At 39.5% G+C, this 22,233-nt stretch overlaps 1 protein-coding gene across 3 annotated transcripts in view; it reads right to left on the minus strand.

The window, feature by feature from the left end:
* Positions 1 to 10,726: 10,726 nt before the first annotated feature.
* Positions 10,727 to 22,233, minus strand: part of casp8ap2 (caspase 8 associated protein 2) — a 43,549-nt gene continuing 32,042 nt past the window's right edge. For 2 of the 3 annotated variants that reach the window (XM_057823404.1, XM_057823405.1), the window contains exons 10-11: positions 17,675 to 17,774; positions 10,728 to 11,423 (exon numbers count right to left, since the gene is read on the minus strand). In XM_057823404.1, coding sequence (XP_057679387.1) covers positions 11,361 to 11,423; positions 17,675 to 17,774 — 163 coding nt within the window. In that variant the 3' untranslated portion in view covers positions 10,728 to 11,360. Of the gene's footprint in view, positions 11,424 to 17,674; positions 17,775 to 22,233 lie in introns of all 3 variants that reach the window. The other variant, XM_057823406.1, reaches the window with a different exon arrangement.

The raw sequence follows: 22,233 nt of genomic DNA on the forward strand, positions 1-22,233 counted from the left end.
CAAACCCACGAGTTTGGGAGACTTTTTGCGCTAAACACAGGATAAACTGAATTTACGACAGGATAAAAAAATATATATAACAGGATTATTATGTGAATTACAATCATATTTTGAGACGATTCGACCATATACCAGTACAACAATTTGGCAAAGCACAGATGACGAGAAATTAGTCTTTTAATCCGCCGTCTAGCCACGCCTACCATTATACGGCTCTAGCGTCCCCAACAGGTGGATGACGTCAGCGGGAGAATGGTTGCATCTGGTTTAGTATGCAGCCCATTGAGGGGGAATTATTCATAACGAGGAAAATTTGACGAAGAGAGCCGCAAAATGTAATTGTTTCAGTCGCTCTATTCCGATATTTTTAAAGGCTATTCTTTTTATCGAAGTATTTTTCCCAATTGCTAAATAAATGGTATGGTCATGAAAAATAACAGTCTTGTGCTAAATTGAATATGAAACAATAAAAATGCATGTATTCAGTACGACATGGCAAAATTACTCCATAATGGTCAAAACTGTCGACTTCACCTTTACTGTCGCACCTCCCCAACGATATTTTATGACACCTAAATCGGGCTTATGTCATTTCCCTTCCCCAGCTTCGAGAATGTAAACAAACCAAGAGGCGTGACAGCTAGCCGACATGCAAACCCGAACCAAGTTACGTCTCAAGGTCTTATTTTCACTTTTCGAAGCGAAAAGCCACACAAAAATAGCCCGGATAGTGTCACACGGCGGTGGGGTTATTGATTGTCTTTGCCGATCGGCAACCCTCCCGGAGTTACAGCTCCTTCCCCTGCTACTACGGACAGGAGAGCTCGCCGGGGAAGCAGCTAGAGAGTACCGCCGGACAAACCGGCCGACGTCGGAGGAACACATAGCTGCCACATGGTCAACACGAATATAATGAAAAATAATGCTTTGCTACACGGCTACAACTTAAACAAAGAGCGGCGTGCAGTTGTTGTGCAGCTAACATGACAGACAGAATGTGTCTTAGGAGATCTTTTCTACATACCCGTCCATTATGAAACGTAATTAAATAGTCCTTTATTTAAAGAAAGTTTGTAGTGTTTACTTTGTAATCGCTGTATTCGCGGCCATTTTTAACACAAAGTTGCAATTTCTGATTGTGTTGAAAATTTGACAGAACACCGGGCACATGAAGAGGGCAATAAACCGAGTATAGTGATCTCCCGGCGAGGGGATGTGCGACAAGCCGCCGGTCGTTTGTCGAGTGGACAAGTAGCATGACAGCCACAAAATGTAAGCCACCTACGTATTAAAATGATCCCAGTATTTGACATAATACAAAACAAGATGTTTACTCACTTCCTCGTTAAGTCCAATGGTCCCACAGTAGTAGGGCTTGTTTTGGCCATCATCCACCAGTGAATGGGAACCTTTAGAAACCCCAAAAAGGCTCACACGCCTCTCCCTGGTGCAGCAACATTTTTCTGCAGCCATTTGGCTGGCGTGATGCAAAAAATAAACGAATTATTCCGCAAAATCAGCTGAAACGACAGTCCTTCTCATTCAACAGTACAGCTGGATAGTACCCCACTAATTGAGAAGTACTGGTATAAGTCAATGCAAATTTATTTTGCATTGATGATTTAGCCAGCAATTAATTAGGTTCCTATTCGTGAGAAATGTAGCCCTGACCCCCGTTTACCCAGGCTGTTTGGTCTTCATGTCCTGTCTCCAGCAAAAAGTGTACATGCAGGTTATGCTGTTATACCTGCCCGTACCGATGTTGAGACCAAACCTACGCCTTTGCATGAAATGCTTGAAAACATGGGCACAAACCTAGAACTATTGAGTGCTGAATCTCTAGCTCCTTTCACATACACCTGAACAGTTTAACGGGCAGGCTTTGTATGTGAAAGCAATTTCCTGGGTCGACTGACACGGAGATTACACGGACATTTAACGGGTTGCATCAGTGTATAATGTCCGGGACTTTCCCGGGATGAGGCGTATGTGAAAGCAAGCGTTAAATTCCCGGGTCACAGCACGATGCCTGATGATGTAAATATCATGGCGGGCCGATCGTGACTTCCTCTTTCTTCGCAGTGAGACAAGAAGCGGTAAACAAACATCGCAATTATCAACATAGCAAGCTGGAAATACCTAAATTAAACTCACAACATAATGAAATTAAATTGCTACTGGATCGTAGAGCCGAGGAAGAGAGTCTATTGTCCACCTTTGGAAATGTGTGGTTTATTTTGTTGCCCATGTTATGGTCTGCAACTGCGGAAATAAGGTTGTACCTCGAAGCAGAAAACAACGGAGGGATGAGTTCAAAGGTTTATTAAATATAAACAGAATACACTTCATCCCGGAAACGGTGGAATAACACAATGGGTCATTGACAGTAGGTCGACGGGGATCAATAATACTAACCTAAGGGGTAGGCAGTGAGCTGATAAGACAACGAAACAAATACAATCAAATAACAGTGCAAGGTAGGGGATTTAAGAACAAGGGTGGCAGATGAACAAGCTGGCAAATGCACGAAATTTGAGAGTACAAGGTGTCGAATGGCGCCCAGCAAGTTAATATCTACAGTGCCTTGCAAAAGTATTCGGCCCCCTTGAATCTTGCAACCTTTCGCCACATTTCAGGCCTCAAACATAAAGATATGAAATTTAATTTTTTTTGTCAAGAATCAACAACAAGTGGGACACAATCGTGAAGTGGAACAACATTTATTGGATAATTTAAACTTTTTTAACAAATAAAAAACTGAAAAGTGGGGCGTGCAATATTATTCGGTCCCTTTACTTTCAGTGCAGCAAACTCACTCCAGAAGTTCAGTGAGGATCTCTGAATGATCCAATGTTGTCCTAAATGACCGATGATGATAAATAGAATCCACCTGTGTGTAATCAAGTCTCCGTATAAATGCACCTGCTCTGTGATAGTCTCAGGGTTCTGTTTAAAGTGCAGAGAGCATTATGAAAACCAAAGAACACACCAGGCAGGTCCGAGATACTGTTGTGGAAAAGTTTAAAGCCGGATTTGGATACAAAAAGATTTCCCAAGCTTTAAACATCTCAAGGAGCACTGTGCAAGCCATCATATTGAAATGGAAGGAGCATCAGACCACTGCAAATCTACCAAGACCCGGCCGTCCTTCCAAACTTTCTTCTCAAACAAGGAGAAAACTGATCAGAGATGCAGCCAAGAGGCCCATGATCACTCTGGATGAACTGCAGAGATCTACAGCTGAGGTGGGAGAGTCTGTCCATAGGACAACAATCAGTCGTACACTGCACAAATCTGGCCTTTATGGAAGAGTGGCAAGAAGAAAGCCATTTCTCAAAGATATCCATAAAAAGTCTCGTTTAAAGTTTGCCACAAGCCACCTGGGAGACACACCAAACATGTGGAAGAAGGTGCTCTGGTCAGATGAAACCAAAATTGAACTTTTTGGCCACAATGCAAAACGATATGTTTGGCGTAAAAGCAACACAGCTCATCACCCTGAACACACCATCCCCACTGTCAAACATGGTAGTGGCAGCATCATGGTTTGGGCCTGCTTTTCTTCAGCAGGGACAGGGAAGATGGTTAAAATTGACGGGAAGATGGATGCAGCCAAATACAGGAACATTCTGGAAGAAAACCTGTTGGTATCTGCACAAGACCTGAGACTGGGACGGAGATTTATCTTCCAACAGGACAATGATCCAAAACATAAAGCCAAATCTACAATGGAATGGTTCAAAAATAAACGTATCCAGGTGTTAGAATGGCCAAGTCAAAGTCCAGACCTGAATCCAATCGAGAATCTGTGGAAAGAGCTGAAGACTGCTGTTCACAAACACTCTCCATCCAACCTCACTGAGCTCGAGCTATTTTGCAAGGAAGAATGGGCAAGAATGTCAGTCTCTCGATGTGCAAAACTGATAGAAACATACCCCAAGCGACTTGCAGCTGTAATTGGAGCAAAAGGTGGCGCTACAAAGTATTAACGCAAGGGGGCTGAATAATATTGCACGCCCCACTTTTCAGTTTTTTATGTGTTAAAAAAGTTTAAATTATCCAATAAATTTTGTTCCACTTCACGATTGTGTCCCACTTGTTGTTGATTCTTGACAAGAAATTAAAATTTTATATCTTTATGTTTGAAGCCTGAAATGTGGCGAAAGGTTGGAAGGTTCAAGGGGGCCGAATACTTTTGCAAGGCACTGTAAGTTAATAATATAATAAGTTAATACCTTTCTCTTGGATTGCTTGGGATTAATACAGCCTTGATGAGTTTGAAATGGTTGCAGTTTCGACCTCGGGAACGCCCCCACAACAAAACACGATCCGACCAACAGAATGTGACAGCCGATGCTGACCAAAAATGACGTAATGTCAAGGGTATAAAATCGCCCCGGCAACCCTCCACGCACAGAGAGCGCTGGGTGGGCAACACAAGACAAGTCTGTGAAAGGGTCCAACCCGCGATATATCTCCATGCATGAAAGCAATGACATGAGTAAATCCTGCATCACCTGAACCAGGATATATTTGTAAAAGGGGCCTCTGAGTTCTAGCGAGAAACTATTTTTGCCAGGATTCTTTTGGTGGATCTAAATTTGAATCTGGTGTTATCACATCCTTTCTTGCCTGCTCCTACACCCTCTGCATAGGCAAGCTAGACATTTGTCTAGGGCTCCATCTAGGGGAGGGGACGCCAGATCGCTTTTGGAATACAGTGGTACATACTGTATGAATTTAATTCGTTCCAGGACCTGTTTTGTAAGTCGGAATGGGCATATGTCGAGAACGATTTTTCCATTAGAATACATTATAACTCCATTAATTCGTTCCTCAGCCCAAAAACCTTCACTAAATCCCCGATCATTACTGCCGGTACAACTACAAATAGCAATTACACATACCAAAACTAACTCTTAATACAAATCCGTTGTGTTTTGCATCCTGTTTCTGAACGCAACGTGTGACTGACGACAGAGTTTTTACTTTCTCCTTTCATGTTGTTGTTGGCGTCGGCTACAGCAGACAGTTTCCGTGTTGTGTTACACAAGTTCTGAAATAAATGATTAAAAACCTGACGAAGCTGGCGACTTCCTTGCCAAGTTTATCACAATAATAATTGTCCCCTTAACTTGTAAAGATTGGTGAACCGAGGTATATATATTTATATATTTATATTTATATATATATATTTATTTATAAAACTGAATTTTTCTATCCAGACAGAGGAGGCACACTTTAAATGTATTAAAGTGATATAGGCACCTTTGAGTGAACTTCGAGTAAAATTCAAGTATCCCGGTTCCCACTCTTTTTCCCTATGGCGTGGCTCCTGGGGCGTGGCCTCCACTCTGCCTGGGCTGCCGGCCGCAGGAGTGGTGGGGGGTAGGGGCTCCGATTTTGCGTCGCCCCGTGGCGGTTCCTCGGCGTTCTCCTGCCTCCACCTTCCCCTCTCTTCTCTGACTAGATATCCGCCCTGTGCTCCGTTGCGGGTCGCTGGGTGTATCAGCTGGGTGTTGCCTGCACCGGCGGGGGACCCTGGTCTTGGTGGGCCGCTGGGAGTCCCGTGGCGGTTGGGGGGCTGCGGCTGTGGCTCGTGGTCTGGATGAGCGGGCGAAGTTGGGGGTAGGTGTTTGGGAGTGGTGGCGCGTCCCCTTTTGCCATCCCTGAAGGCCGGTTGATGGGTGCGCGGGTGGCCCGGGGGACCACCCTGGATCCCGGGGGGGATGATGGCTCCTTTGCTGGGCTGCGGGAGAAGGGATGGGCTGCGCTGAAACCCTCCAACCGCCCTCCCTCCCCGGGCTGGCTGGGTGGGGGCCACGGCCCTGGGTTGGCGCCCGCGTGGCGTCTCCGCTCCACTCGTGTAATAGGGTGTGCTCGGGTGGGGGGTCCCGGTGCCGGGATTGGCGATGGGGCGGCGTAGGGTTGGTTGCCAACGGGCTTACACTCACAAGGGATTCACACGATTACTGGGTTCTAGATCACAGAGCTGATTTGTGTACACTCTACCCCTTTCAATCATTTAGCTTATAGACCCCAATCACGTGACGTCACAACTCCGCCCGCCTGACTGGTGCCGCCATATTGTCCGTCAGCTCATCGTGTTTACATATTACCACTACGTACATTCCTATTACTGCGTGTTTTGTTGCTTGTCTAAGGAATCACCGCCTAGTAAACGAACCCAAAAACCTTCTTGACAATCGTTAATATTAATCATTCAAAATGGTGAAGGCATGTGCTTGGCGTTTGGTTACAGTAACAGAGAAGATAAACGGTCATTTTAGTAGTTACTGTGTGCCCATTTTTCGGCACACACCGGCCCATTGTCGATCAAGTTTCAATTTACAATCGTGACAACGGTGACGCTCAGCTGACCAAATGTCGTTTATATTCGGGCCGGTGCCGATTTTGGGTACCTGACTCCTCATCGTGACATAAAATGGAGTATGATTGGAAATTTTGTGGTCTCAGGACGAACTCTGACGCACGGGACGGGACCAGACGGGAGGAAACATCGGTTTGGGCATCAAATATGGATCTGGCGACTGGATCGACCGAAGCTTTTCCAAATAACGGCTTTTATGCAACTCATCCAATGAGTTTACAGCATATGAAAGCACAGGGGCTTCCATAATTTGCAAGTGAATCCACCTTTAGAAACTACGATCAATGACAATACGGACACACAATGACGGACAATATGGCGGCACAATCCAACGATCACGTGATTGTGTGACGTTGGTGATTGGGGTCTATATACTCCCCCACCACCGTCCCCCTCTTTCCCTGGTCAAACCCCACATGGTGTCAACCGGAAATACTGTACATCTAGCTGACGATAGCACCAACATAGTAGTAGTTAGTCTAGATGTTCAATGTATTTCTTGTTTCAGTTTGTGTTTTTCTTTCTTCTCTTGTGTTTCTTTTCTTCTGTTCCCCCATAACACCTTCCTGTTCGCTGCTTTGTCATAATAAACGAGGTAAGTTGAATGATCACAATGGGAGTAGGTCAGACTCTCGATGTGAAACATTAAAACTGTTCAGACCATCCGGGCACTTAGACTAAACAGCTGAACAGGACAGGTTAAAAAAAAAAAAAAATTCAAGTATCCCGAGGCCGGGCCAAGCGTCCTCTTTTTTGAAAATCAAAATATGGTCACCTTAGTCGAAACACTGACTAAATTTACTATATTGCCCAATAAATTTGTGGTTTAACGAGAGTGCCATTTTATACTAGGCTAAAATGCATCGTAGATAGCATTCCGCGGCAGACAGAGAGGAATGATGTCGATTCTTAACGTGAGTCGTTGTCTACTTCAGAATTGTATTCTGGCTCGGATGGTTCAAACATTCTCGGTTGTGTTGGCATAGGAAAAATCCATGCTGTCGGTCGTTCATGTAGAGGCTAAGCCTTTTTCCCTTCCTTTTTTAAAGCCTCATAAAATGTACGCATTCGTTTTTTGTTTTTTTTTATTCATTCAAATTTGGTAGGCTTGTTAACAAGGGCTGCGTTTCAAAAACAGTTTGAATCATCCTCACTCACATGCCCTCAGCTGTTGTTATGACTTCAAACGGAGGCCACTTGGAGGGCAGAGGAGTGAAAGAGGTAAATGGAACCCAATTGCCCTCGTTCACTTACAGACCAGACAATCATGGATCAATCACATGTTGTTAGCGCTATACTGCCTATTCCAAAAAACAGAATATTCGGAGACGCATGTCATGAAGACGGACAATTCTGCGCTTGATTTCAATATGTTGTTACCTGGTAATTATCAATATTAATAGTTTTGTATCAAATTTGGGCAATTAATTATTAATTTGTCTTTACCTTTTAATTTGTAGACAGTTTTGTTGATTAAATGCATTTAACTTACCGTATTTTCTGCACTAAAAGGTGCACCTTCAATCATTTAAAACTTATTTCATATACAATGGGGAGAACAAGTATTTGATACACTGCCAATGGGTTTTCCCATAGACAGTGTATCAAATACTTGTTCTCCCCACTGTATAGGGCGCACCGCATTAAAAAGTGCAGTACCAGTAGTAGTAGTAGTTGGGGTTGCATTATGCATCCACTGGATGGAGCTTCGCTAAAAAGAAAGTAATGTCATGATTAACCAATATTAATCCATATATAAAGGGCTTCGGATTATAAAGCGCACTGTCAGCTTTTGAGAAAATTGGAGGCTTTTACTGTAGGTGCGCTTAATAGTGTGGAAAATACAGGATTTATAAGCTTAGTTGACAGTTTTAGTTTCAGTCCCTCCCAAAGGCATTTTATTGAAAGACTATTCCTTTTGCTAAAAGCAAAGGCAAAAGTCAATTGCAAAAGAGAAATGCAGACAATGACAAGCGAAATAAAAAAGGCAAAGAAAAAAAATTGCCATTGTTTTTTTCCGTTCATTTTTATTTATTCTCATCTCTATAGATATACAGTGTATATACACACTCTGAGACCCCCAATTTGGACAAATTTCAAAATTGTCCATAATGCATGTGTGATTTGAAAACTTAAAATCTCAATTTTCTGGGGGAAGAAAAATTTTGAGCAGGAGGGCGTTTAAAAAAAAAAATTAAACAGCAAAACCCTAAACGGAGGCGAGAGCACACGAGAACAGAATTAAAGACGTGACGATTTTAACGAGATATTATTGCTTACTTACCTTGATTTGATCCAAAAACTCTATGTAGCATGTATCACTGAGTGTCAAGACACAACTGTGAATGGCCGCAGCCGGATTTTTGGGGGATTTTATGGGTGAAACATGGTGATATAATAAGGTTCGCGATGCAGAAATCGCAAACAACAAGGAACTGTCGAGATTTTCTTTTTTATATATTTACCCTTTTAAATGTTATGTTTCCATTTTTCTTTGTTTGGATTGATTATTTATCGTCTAACATATCGGGGAAAATGTGACAGTAACAAAAAAAATACAAATAAGCGAAAGTCATGAGGTAGATATCCATGACTTATTTACAGACGCCAAATTTTTCATTGTGACAAATTTTGTTTAAAAGTTTAAAATATGCGAGTGAATAATTTTTCAAAGTCTTTTTTTTTTTTAAACTTAATATTAGACATCAATTAATGATTCAAAGTTAAAAATGACAAGACATTTTGAATAATATAATTACTTACCTTCTTTTAATGGCTAGGTTGAAACAAAAGCGGTTGCGTGATGTCTGTAAACGGGGGTTTCCAGGGTAAAACGGACAAATCAAAAATAGTTCGGAGGCTTAGTGCGCCATAAATCTGCTATGGCAGCATATAGACGTATTGTTCTATCAAACACTACAGTTCTTTTGGCTTAAAATACAGCAGTTTATTTTAAAGAGGGGTGCAAGCGCAGAAACTGCTTTTTCAGTCTTGTCTGTGTTTTCCGCCATATTTATATATATATATATATATATATATATATATATATATATATATATATATATATATATATATATGGCGGAAAACTAAAACAAGGCTTCAAAATAAACTGCTGTATTTTAAGCCAAAAGAACTTGTGTTTGATGGAGCAATATGTATCTATGCTGCCATAGCAGTTTCATGGCGCATGAAGCCCCCGAACTATTTTTAATTTGTCTGTTTTACCCTGGAGACCCCCGTTTACAGACATCGCACAACTGCTTGTTTCAACCCAGCTATAAAAATGTAATTTTTAGCTTAGAATCATTGTCTAATATTTTAGTTTAAAAAAAAAAAAAAAAATTATACTCGCATATTTTAAACTTTTAAACAAATTACGTCACAATGAAAAGAAAGTGTGTAAATAAGTCATGGATATCTACTTCATTAATATCGCTTAATTATATTTTTTTGCTACTGTTGCATTTTCCCAGATATTTTATATGATGATTGATCCTAACAAAGAACTGAAAAAAAAAAAGTTTAAAAGGGTAAATATTTGAAAAACCAGATCTTGACCACTCCTTGATGTCTGTGATTTCTGCATTGCGACCCTTGTTATATTACCATGTTTCCCCCTTAAAATCCCCAAAAGTCAGGCTGTGGGGCCATTCACACTCGGTGATATATGCTACACGGAGTTTTGGGATCGAAATAAAGTAGGTGAACAATAATATCTCCTGAAAATAATGGTTTCTTTAATTTTTTTTTTTTTAAATACCCGCCTCTTCAAATTTTTTCTTCCTCCAGAAAATTGAAATTTCAAGGTTAACAATGATGTATCACATGTGCATTTAGGACAATTTTGAAATTTGGCCAAATTGGGGGGTCTCAGAGCGGAACTTCAAGTTACCTGAGTGTTTTTTTTGGGTGGGTGGGGGCGCTTCTTTGCGGTTTGTCACTTAACACGGCGGGTTCTGGTCTCTATTAAACTGTGAAAAACAAGAGATCACTGTATACAGCTCTGGAGTGACCATCTTTGTTGACTCGACCACTAAGCTCTTAAGGCTCTATCTCACCAAGTTCGCTTCAGCTTTTTAGAGAAATGGAACAGCCCTCAAGATTGTGGCGGGTATTCCCCCGAGGGCAAGTGAGCGAGGGCAACTAAAACAGTTTTTAAAACGCCGCAAAGGTCTTTACTTTCACCCAATCAACCATTAATGGCAGCAAGATGTGCATAAATGTGGTACCATAAAAAAAAAAAAAACGGTAGACTAAACTTGACACTTTAGTGTGAGAAAAAAAACAACCTAAAGGCAGTGACTGGGATCTTAATGGTGTGATGTTCTTATGAAACAATTAAAACCCAGGCAACAAGAATGAACAAAACTTTTATTTCAACTTGAGAACTATATACATTATTTACAACAGTGATTTTTGTATTAAACAAGATGACTTAAAAATGCTCTCTGTACAGCCACTCAAGCAAAATAAACTTCGGTTTACAGACACATCATATAAAATGTATTGATGCATGGTTTTCTAATTTGCATAACTTACACCATCAAAATCAAACCGTTTTGTTTTTACAAAAATTTAAATACAAAATATTTGAACAGATCTACAATTGTTTGAGGTATTGCTAGTTAAACTTGTGACAAGATGAACAAGGTTTTTGCAAAACTAGTGATAAAGAAAATATATTTGTGCACATATACGGCAAAAACAGGTTATAAAGAAGATATTTCACATTAAACTGGAAGAGGTTGATCATTTTAAACACACTTGTAATTCTTAAATATTTACTATGCATTTCTTGTGCAGGAAAAAACTTTACATACACCAACACGTCAATATATCTAACATTTAAAATTGAAAGATAAGGCAGATTGTTGTCATATTTTAATCATTCGATCATGCAACTGGCATGACACACTCTAGTGGATTAAAAGTGAAAAAAATTCAAATCAACTACAACAACTTGTGGTGATCAGGTATTCATCCTGCCCTGCTTCTTGAGGAGATTCATGAGCTGGCAAAATCTCTGAGAAATCTGGAAGCAACAAAACAAACAAAATCAACATTTAGAACTTTTCATGACCGATTTACCCCATTCATCCTACAGTGGTTTAGAAAACGTTAGACATGAAGACATACCCAAGGTTTCCAAACCTTTGCATGCAACTATGATTTAACAGGAGCCCAGAAGGAATGAACGGCAAGCGCCTTGAAAGAGTTTGGGCACCGAGGATAAGCGCAAACCTTTTTATTTGACGGCAAATACTGTGATTCTCACACTCCATTCAACCTTGAGAGCCTGCTGACCTATGCTGTGCTGATGTGGCACTCAAATGCAGACAATTCAACTTTGCACTGAAATGGCACTGCCATGGCACCAGTAATGCCACATCATTGTAAGATGCATCTCACTAATTAATATGTTACACCTCCTGCTTAAAAATGTTTGTTTTCTATAGTGGGGCAAATAAGTATTTCTTAAACCACTAATTGTGCAAGTTCTCCCACTTGAAAATACAGGCATGAAAATGGGTCAGGGGTTAAAAAGGTGAGAAGGGTGTGGAGGAAATATGTTCCAGTACACTGTACACCCCAACAAAATATTGAGCTCTGTCGACCCACACTGTGTTTCAGCAGGGCCATGCAGAGACCGGTGGAGGGGCGGGTGCTCGTAGATCAAAAGGGGCACATGAACAAGTATTTAATACACCTTAAAACAACATAACTTCAATTTTAACCAGCTTTAGATAATAATTGGCTGCGACTGTGACATACTTTAATTGGGAGGGGGCAACAGTAAATAGAAATCAAAACTGTCATCAACACTTTCTGGCTGTGACTCAGTCAGTCTGCCTCTTTTCTTCCTTCAACCTCTGCATCAAAACTTCCTTCCTCAACTTGTTCATCTGAGAACAAACCACATCAAATGGTCACTGAGCCACCAACAGCACAGTTTTCTTAAAACTATTATTTCATTATTATCCATACTTAACAACTCTAGCACCTAATGATTAATAAAGCAATGACATAAAAATCTTATAGAAAAATAACATTGTAATTATGTTTATAATTGTATTTAATACCAGACTACCCTTGCAAACTTGTTCTTACCAGGTCTGCTATTCACCCAGCTGATGAGGTATCCACTGCCTTTAGCAGCCTCATCTAACTCCTTTTTTTATCCCTCAATCTCCCTTCCCTACGACACATGTCTATGTAATGAAATATAAATATTTAAAAAAACAAAAAAACAGACTCCCCGGTGGCTTTTAGTTTTAAAGCTTTCTTAATTTCTTTCTCTCTCAATAACGATGGAGGTAGATTTGTGTTTTTATTATTCAATCAAAAAACAAAGTTACTTCTATCAAAAACAAAGTTGCTTCAATCAAAATACAGTATATACTTTTAATCCCCAAAAAGTCACTTCAATAAAAAAAAATTGTTTTTGATTGCAAAAATAAATTTGAGACAAAAAAAGCATTTGAAAACTATTTTTCTTGATTGAAACAAATTTTTCCATTGAAGTAATGTTGTTTTGCGTTTGGGCCACATTTTGGCTAGGACATTTGTGTCTTTATTATTCAATCAAATAAGTTGCTTCAAACAAAAAAATATATATAAAAAGAAAAACTTTGCACATGTGTCAATCACCGTTTACCAAAGCCTGAGAGGGTTTGAGTAGACTCACTATGAAGCATTTAATAAAGCCAAGCATTTTCTTACTACTTTATTCTTGTTTAAAAATAATTCGGTGGGGCAGTAACATGTTTAAAACTTATCATAATTCTTACATTTTGAAGTGCTTGAAAACCATTTATAAATGATACTTTGGTGAAAAAAGTGAAAAAACATGTCATGTACAGTGCCTTGCAAAAGTATTCGGCCCCCTTGAATCTTGCAACCTTTCGCCACATTTCAGGCTTCAAACATAAAGATATGAAATTTAATTTTTTTGTCAAGAATCAACAACAAGTGGGACACAATCGTGAAGTGGAACAACATTTATTGGATAATTTAAACTTTTTTAACGAATAAAAAACTGAAAAGTGGGGCGTGCGATATTATTCAGCCCCTTTACTTTCAGTGCAGCAAACTCACTCCAGAAGTTCAGTGAGGATCTCTGAATGATCCAATGTTGTCCTAAATGACCGATGATGATAAATAGAATCCACTTGTGTGTAATCAAGTCTCCGTATAAATGCACCTGCTCTGTGATAGTCTCAGGGTTCTGTTTAAAGTGCCGAGACCATTATGAAAACCAAGGAACACACCAGGCAGGTCCGAGATACTGTTGTGGAGAAGTTTAAAGCCGGATTTGGATACAAAAAGATTTCCCAAGCTTTAAATATCTCAAGGAGCACTGTGCACGCCATCATGTTGAAATGGAAGGAGCATCAGTCCACTGCAAATCTACCAAGACCCGGCCGTCCTTCCAAACTTTCTTCTCAAACAAGGAGAAAACTGATCAGAGATGCAGCCAAGAGGCCCATGATCACTCTGGATGAACTGCAGAGATCTACAGCTGAAGTGGGAGAGTCTGTCCATAGGACAACAATCAGTCGTACACTGCACAAATCTGGCCTTTATGGAAGAGTGGCAAGAAGAAAGCCATTTCTCAAAGATATCCATAAAAAGTCTTGTTTAAAGTTTGCCACAAGCCACCTGGGAGACACACCAAACATGTGGAAGAAGGTGCTCTGGTCAGATGAAACCAAAATTGAACTTTTTGGCCACAATGCAAAACGATATGTTTGGCGTAAAAGCAACACAGCTCATCACCCTGAACACACCATCCCCACTGTCAAACATGGTGGTGGCAGCATCATGGTTTGGGCCTGCTTTTCTTCAGAAGGGACAGGGAAGATGGTTAAAATTGACGGGAAGATGGATGCAGCCAAATACAGGAACATTCTGGAAGAAAACCTGTTGGTATCTGCACAAGACCTGAGACTGGGACGGAGATTTATCTTCCAACAGGACAATGATCCAAAACATAAAGCCAAATCTACAATGGAATGGTTCAAAAATAAACGTATCCAGGTGTTAGAATGGCCAAGTCAAAGTCCAGACCTGAATCCAATCGAGAATCTGTGGAAAGAGCTGAAGACTGCTGTTCACAAACACTCTCCATCCAACTTCACTGAGCTCGAGCTGTTTTGCAAGGAAGAATGGGCAAGAATGTCAGTCTCTCGATGTGCAAAACTGGTAGAAACATACCCCAAGCGACTTGCAGCTGTAATTGGAGCAAAAGGTGGCGCTACAAAGTATTAACGCTATGGGGCCGAATAATATTGCACGCCCCACTTTTCAGTTTTTTATTTGTTAAAAAAGTTTAAATTATCCAATAAATGTTGTTCCACTTCACGATTGTGTCCCACTTGTTGTTGATTCTTGACAAAAAAATTAAATTTCATATCTTTATGTTTGAAGCCTGAAATGTGGAGAAAGGTTGCAAGATTCAAGGGGGCCGAATACTTTTGCAAGGCACTGTATATGTATCTTTTTTCCAATGTAAAATCTGAATAAATGCATTGAACACGCACAAAAATATGGGGGCGGGGGGGGTTGGGGCGCTACTTCGCGGTTTTCACTTATTGCGGCGGGTTCTGGTCCCCATTAAGCGCGAAAAACGAGGGATCCCTGTATTTCTGAAAAGCTTTAAGAAGCAGGACTTATTCCCACCACTCGTCGGGCCGGTGTTGTGCCGACACCGGCCGTCAGCTCAAATCCAAGCCGAAAATAACGCGTCTCCGGCGGACGACGGGAGCGATGAGAGGCGCCCCCTCCATCCGAGAGCATGCTGCTTAATTTGACTCAACAGTGTGTTTCTTCGTTTATATTACCGCTAAATACACAAGCTTGACGCCAATTTAACGGGAGCTATTTTTTTTCATGGGAGATTTGGCTAGCTCTGGCAGTGTTCAACGAAAGCTGCAACGAATGGCAGTAACTTTTTTTATATCGCAAAATGTGAAAACGATTGAAACCATTACTCACCAAGTTCAATCTGCTGGCAAATACAGGCAAGTGTGTATGCTGCGCTCTGGTCTGCCCCGGTGTGGAAAAGGCCTGCTTTTTGTTTTCGCAGCTTTGCAATGCAACCAAAGGCTCTCCGAGCACGCTATGTACAATAAGGAGTGCGCGCGTTTGGAATAATGGAACGCAGCTTGGGCCGATGATTGGTTCTAGTCAGCGAAGCATCTAGATGGATTTGCTGACTGTGTTCTTAAGTGCTCAGTTTACGTACTAAGTTAATCACATGATGATAATGATAATAATAATTAAATAAAACCTCCCGACCCCCCCCCCCCCCAAAAAGAATTTCTCCTCGGATCTACGCAATTCACGTAGGTCGACCTTTTTGACTTCAAAACGGCGAATTTCGCCGAAAGGTGAGAGATTTTCATGCCTGAAAATATTAGAGAGGCTTGTAATTGTCAACATGGGTAATCCTCAACCATGAGAGACAGAATGTGAAAAAAAAAAACAGAAAATCACATTGTTTGATTTTTAAATAATTTATTTGCAAATCATGGTTTATTATTTGGTCTATACTAAAAGTTCATCTCAATACTTTGTTATGTACCCTTTGTTGGCAATAACGGAGGCCAAACGTTTTCTGTAACTCTTCACAAGCTTTTCACACACTGTTGCTGGTATTTTGGCCCATTCCTCCATGCAGATCTCCTCTAGAGCAGTGATGTTTTGGGGCTGTCGTTGGGCAACACGGACTTTCAACTCCCTCCGCAGATTTTCTATGGAGTTGAGACCTGGAGACTGGCTAGGCAACTCCAGGACCTTGAAATGCTTCAAAGATCAACTGCACTTACATTGCTTGACCTTACTGAAGAAATATCTAACTGTATTGATAAAAGTAATCATGTAGTTGGTGTTTTTGTGGATCTAAAGAAGGCATTCGATACAATTAACCATGATATTTTATTTTATTTTACATGGGAAATCGCAAACTGTATGTACAGATTGGTGATTACCAATCATCATTATTGGACATTACAGTTGGAGTACCACAGGGTTCTGTATTGGGTCCAAAACTCTTTACACTATTTATCAATGACCTATTTATGACATTTAAAAAATTTAAATTTTTACTCTTTGCAGATGACACCAACATCCTATGCTCAGGAAAACATTTAAAGATTCTGATGCATGAGGTAATGCCTGAATTAACATATCTGAATCACTGGTTCAGGCAAAACAAATTATCAATAAATATGGGGAAAAAAAACGAAATATATTTTATCTGGAAATAAAAAGGGAAAAACTGAAGAAAACAATTATAGACGATAGCGAAATTGAGCGAGTAACAGACTAAATTTTTAGGTGTAATACTGGATGAACAGTTGAATTGGAAGCCACAAATAAAGAATATAAAAACAAAACTGGCAAAGAGTGTTGTACTGCTGAAAAAAACGAAACCCTTATTAAATTATAAAGCACGCCATATCTTGTTCTCTTCATTAGTAATGCCATACCTCAGCTACTGTGTGGAGGTTTGGGACAATACATATCCCAGCAATTTACAGTCACTTGAGGTACTCCAAAAAAGGCAATAAGAATAGTGCACAAGGCTAAATACCTTAAACATACAAATAGACTGTTTTTGGAATCCAAGCAGTTAAAATTCCTGGATCTAGTCAATTTCAAAACGGCCATAATCATGTTTAAGGCACATAAAAACGCATTACCTGGAAATATACAAGTTTTGTTTTCAAATAGACAAGGAGGGTATAATCTGAGAGGGGAGTTAAACTTCAAAAAGCAATATCACCGTACAACAAAAAAGAGCTTTTGTCCTTCAATTTGTTTTGTGGACTTGTGGAACAAACTTACTGATGACCTAAAGAAAAGCGCTAATTTGAGCGTGTTTAAGAGAAAATACAAAGATCTTTTTCTGTAATTATAGAAATAGTATTTATGTTGAGAAAATGTTGAGTGATGCCAACCATTGTTCTTTAGGCATTATTTAACTGTTGTGAATTGTATTTGTTTTGTCTGATTCATGCTGATGATTATGTAGCGGACAAAGGGGTAGGATTCATAGAAGTTTTTTTTTTACTTCTTCCTACTCCTTTTCGAGTCTTATGTTTTGTTTGTATTCTTGTATATCCATATTGTGATGCATGTTTTCAAAATAAATTCAATCAATCAATCAATCAATCAATCAATCAATCAATCAATCAATCAATCAATCAATCAATCAAACAAGGACCAAAACCGAACTGCTCATAGTTGCCAGCAAAAATCGATGATCAAATTCAAATTTACCTGTTCTGATGGTTTGTTCAGCATATCTGACAGCGCAGCAAACGTTTTGCGGGAAGCACCTTTTGTTTGTAGTTGAACCAGAATAGCTCGATCTTCATCTCTGAAACATAACACCAGACAAATGTTCAGGCATCCTTAGTACATTTACTCCTGGAAGCAAGATGCACGTATCTGAATTGGTTTTCTAAAAGGAGGTGATTTCCTAACATTGGCAAAAAGGCAGAGGTTAGTATATTTTAGAAAGGAGGGGAAAAGCCTCACTTTTACAATCAACCCCCATCCCTGTGGGGTCGTCACACTAGTTTTTGGTCTTAGTTGGGGATCTTGGTCGTTATTACCATGGCCAAGTTCTAGAAAATCCACCCAGATGTTTGGTGGGCACTGCTTCCTGCTTCCAGCTTGCACCAAATGGATTACTTATAAATTTGTTTAATAGCCTTAGTATCTTAGTTTAGAGGAGAAGACTGACCATGCAATTATATGGCTATAGACCCTACCCACGTGACGTCACAACTCCGTCTTCCTGACTGGTACCGCCCAATTGTCCGTCACATCGTGTTTACCTGTTACGGCTACGTACATTCCTCCTATTTACGGCGTGTTTTTCTGCTCGTTAACATTAATAATCAAAATGGTGAAGGCGAGTGTGGCGGTCGGTTGCAATAACAGAGAAGATAGACGGAGAGACTTGAAGTTCTACCGGATTCCGAGAGACCCGGAGAGGAGAGAGCGAGATGTGCTGCTGCAATTCGACGAGAAAACTGGGCTCCAAACGATTACCACAGATTATGTAGTAGTCATTTTATATCTGGTAAGATGCATTTAATATATATTTAGAGGGTTTTGGGCTGACAACCACAATTAAGATCATTGCTAGGCTAATCGCCGACAACATACACGTATGTATGTAGTGAGAGTGCTATCGCTAAACCATATAAACATTAAAAGCCCTAGCTCCATTGACAAATGACATGAAATACATTAGACTTGACAGTGGATGTTAGCAAGAACAAAAGATTTTGAATTGAAAATTTCGTAACTCATCTTTCCAAGCACATGATAGATTCCTGCCGAATTTTCGTGGACGAGGACCTGTTTCACCCAACCAGCAACGAAGTATTTATAAGCCTCCAAGCTCTTAAAGTTTTTCAAACTTTCGTGAGAATAGGCTGATTTTGTGTGGACAAGATAGTTGTACATATCAGGGTAGCTAGCAGATGTCAGGCAAATACGGCGGAGACAGCGGGTCGAAAAACATCGATTTAGGCATCATATATGGATCTGCGAATGGATAAACTGAAGCTTTTCCACATAACGCCTTTTGTGCAACACATCAAGTGAGTTTACGGCATCCGAAAGCACCGGGTCTTCCATGAAATGCATTATAAGTTGCTCGATCAATTGAGACCATTGATAATACAGACACAAAATGACGGACAAGGGGGCAGAACAATACAGCGATCACGTGATTTTGTGACGTCGGTGGGTAGGGTCTATTCTCTATTCGAAAGACGTCATTTCACAGTACCAAAAGGTAAAATCCATGGACCTTGAATTTTTCAGGGAAAAAAGGCTCCCAAAGTCATAGCATTTATGGTCATAGTATTTGAATCCTTTTAAAACAGGAGTTTTACTTCAAATTCATTAATCTTCTGTACCGCTTATCAGAGGTGGGTAGTAACGCGTTACATTTACTTGAATAACGTTTTAGGAAAAATTTACTTCTTTGATTAGCTTAACCACGCAATACTTTTGACTTTGACTTGAGTAGATTTGTGACGACTACTTTTACTCCCCTACTTTGGACTATAATAATGCCATTGCATTTTTCCCCTTTAGTCTACATATTAGCTTCATTTCTGCCAGACATGCCCACATTGGTTGAGACACTTTCATCAATGAGATGTCGCAACAATAACCACATGACTCCATGATAGCAATCCGAAGTGCCAATGTTTTTCTCCATCAGAGGGTGCTATTGGTCTTTGAACGGTTGATTTATCAAGTGTTGTTCTGGTCTGAATTCGATGATTTTTGTGTCCCCAGTTTGGTTTAATAATAGGTTAGAGTACAGTATAATATTAAAAGTTCGTATAGATGTAGTGCTGAGAAAAAAATACACCATTATTAAAAAAACAAACAAAAAAATCAGACATTTAAGCAATTAGCATTTTTTTTTCCAACGAATAACTTTTTACTTGTACCCGAGTAAAAATTTGGATGGTTACTTTTACTTTTGTACTATTATTTTATTTAGAAGTAACGGTACTCTTATTTGAGTAAGATTATTAGCTCCTCTACCTATGGAGAAACATTTGTGTCTTTATTATTCAGTCAAAAAAAAAAATTGCTTCAATCAAAATAAATATTTTCAATCAAAAAAAAAGTCATACCAATAAAAAAAGTGTGTTTGAATACAAAAATAAATGTGAAACTCTGAAAAATGCATTTCAAAACTATTTTTCTTTGATTGAATTTCTTTTTGATTGTTTTGCATTTGGGCTACATTTTGGCTAGGCCATTTGTGTATTATTCAAATCAAAAAATCAGTTGCCTCAAATAAACAGAAAAATTTCAATCACTTCAATCAAAAAAAAGAAAAAAATTCAACAATAGAAAAAAAGTTTTTGAATGCGAAAAAATATTTGAGACTCAAAAATTTGCATTTGAACACTTAATTTTTCATTGAAAATCTTTTCTTTGATTGAAGCAATCCTTTTTGTGTTTGGGCCATATAGTGGGTAGGACATTTGTGTCTAGATCATTCAATCCCCAAAAAAGCTGGTTCATTAAAAAAATATATATTTTCATTCAATGAAAAAAATCATTTGAAAAATAAAATTGCCCTCCCCCAATTTTTAAAAAAATAATATTTTTATTTGATTTATTTATTTTTTTTTATTGGAGTGTCACTTTTTTTTGGAAGTGCAAAAGTTTTGAACTACCTTTTTTTTTAAATTGATGACGAAAGTTTTGAACTACCTTTTTTTCTCGATGAAGAGGAAAAAGGTTTGAAGGCACTTATTGTTTATTGAAAAGAAAGAAAAGTGCTCTCTTAAAATATTGTGGCATTAACAAATTAAATAAATTTGGTAATCCTGACAGATCTGAAACAGGAGAGGTTTCTTCTGATTTGACTCAAGTAAGACAAGAAATGAAACGAGCGTTTTTGCAGTGTATGTAAACTTCTGGCTTAAACTGTATGTGTGAGTGTACTGTGTGTACAGTGGTACCTCCATTTACGAACGTCTCGAAAACATTATTTTCAGGTTACGACACGTTTAAACGGGAAAATATTGCCTCTAGTTAAGAAAGAAATTTCAAGTTACGAGTGGCAAAAATACTATACAATATTATAAAAGATATGTACTTCCTACTTTTAAATGTCGCGCCATAATGTCGCTGCCCTGTTGGTCATAATCTTTCCCATCCCATCCCCCTTCACTATACTGCTCTCCTATTGGCTTATTGTTAATGACATTTCAAATTTGGGTGTCGCAGCATGATGTCGTGCACAGGCGTGATGGTGTTATTGTTGCTACAACGGGTCTACTTCTGAGCCAAATGATGCAGGCTCCTCGCGTTTTTGTCTCACAAAGAGATTTTTTAGGCACCATCGAGCTCGTGAAAGAGGACAATGCCTCACTTGAAAGGGAAGCTACAGTACAGGGCAAAAGTTTGGACACACCTCCTTCAATGCAACACAAATGAAGGTCCTAACCCCATTGATAAAGCAATAAATTCCACTAATCAACCTTGAAAAGGCATACCTGTGAGGTCAAAAACCACTTTAGTTGACTCCCCCTTTAAGCTCATCAGAACGGCAAGAGTGTGCAAAAACGTAATCAGAGCGAAGGGTGGCTACTTTAACGATAATGAGAATATTATGCATATTTTTAGGTATTTCACCTTTTTGTTATGTACAAAATTCCACCTGTGTTCATTCATAGCTTTATTACCATCACTGAGAATCTCCTCCTCACATTCAAGGCCATCCATAACCTCTCCCCTCCATACCTGTCTGATCTCATTCATGTTACTACTCCCTCCTGTGCCCTTAGATCATCCTCCTCCATACAACTGTCTGTCCCCCCCACTCGCCTTAGCACCATGGGGAGCCGAGCGTTCAGCCGCTCGGCTCCCCGACTTTGGAATTCACTCCCACCTGATCTCAGGAACACAGATTCCCTCCCCCTTTTTCAAACAAAACTCAAAACTCACCTGTTTAGACTAGCCTATACACAATAATCACTTAGTTCTGGTCTTCTTAACTGCCCCTAAATCTCTTTTAGTATTTTAAATTTCCTTATACGTTATATACTTTCATTTTCTCACTTTTAATATTTTTAAATGTTTGTACGGCGACCTTGAGTGCCAGAAAGGCGCCTTTAAATACATTATTATTATTATTATTATTATTAATTAACAACGTAAATAGTCATAAAAATAAAGAAAAGGCATGAATGAGAACGTCTGTCCAAACTTTTGGCCTGTACTGTATATTTATTGTCTTTGCATTTTGTTCTATCAAAGACTTCATAATGATATTGACGGGTCAG

This window comes from Corythoichthys intestinalis, chromosome 19 (genome assembly GCF_030265065.1).
Source record: "Corythoichthys intestinalis isolate RoL2023-P3 chromosome 19, ASM3026506v1, whole genome shotgun sequence".
Taxonomy (NCBI): Eukaryota; Metazoa; Chordata; class Actinopteri; order Syngnathiformes; family Syngnathidae; genus Corythoichthys; species Corythoichthys intestinalis.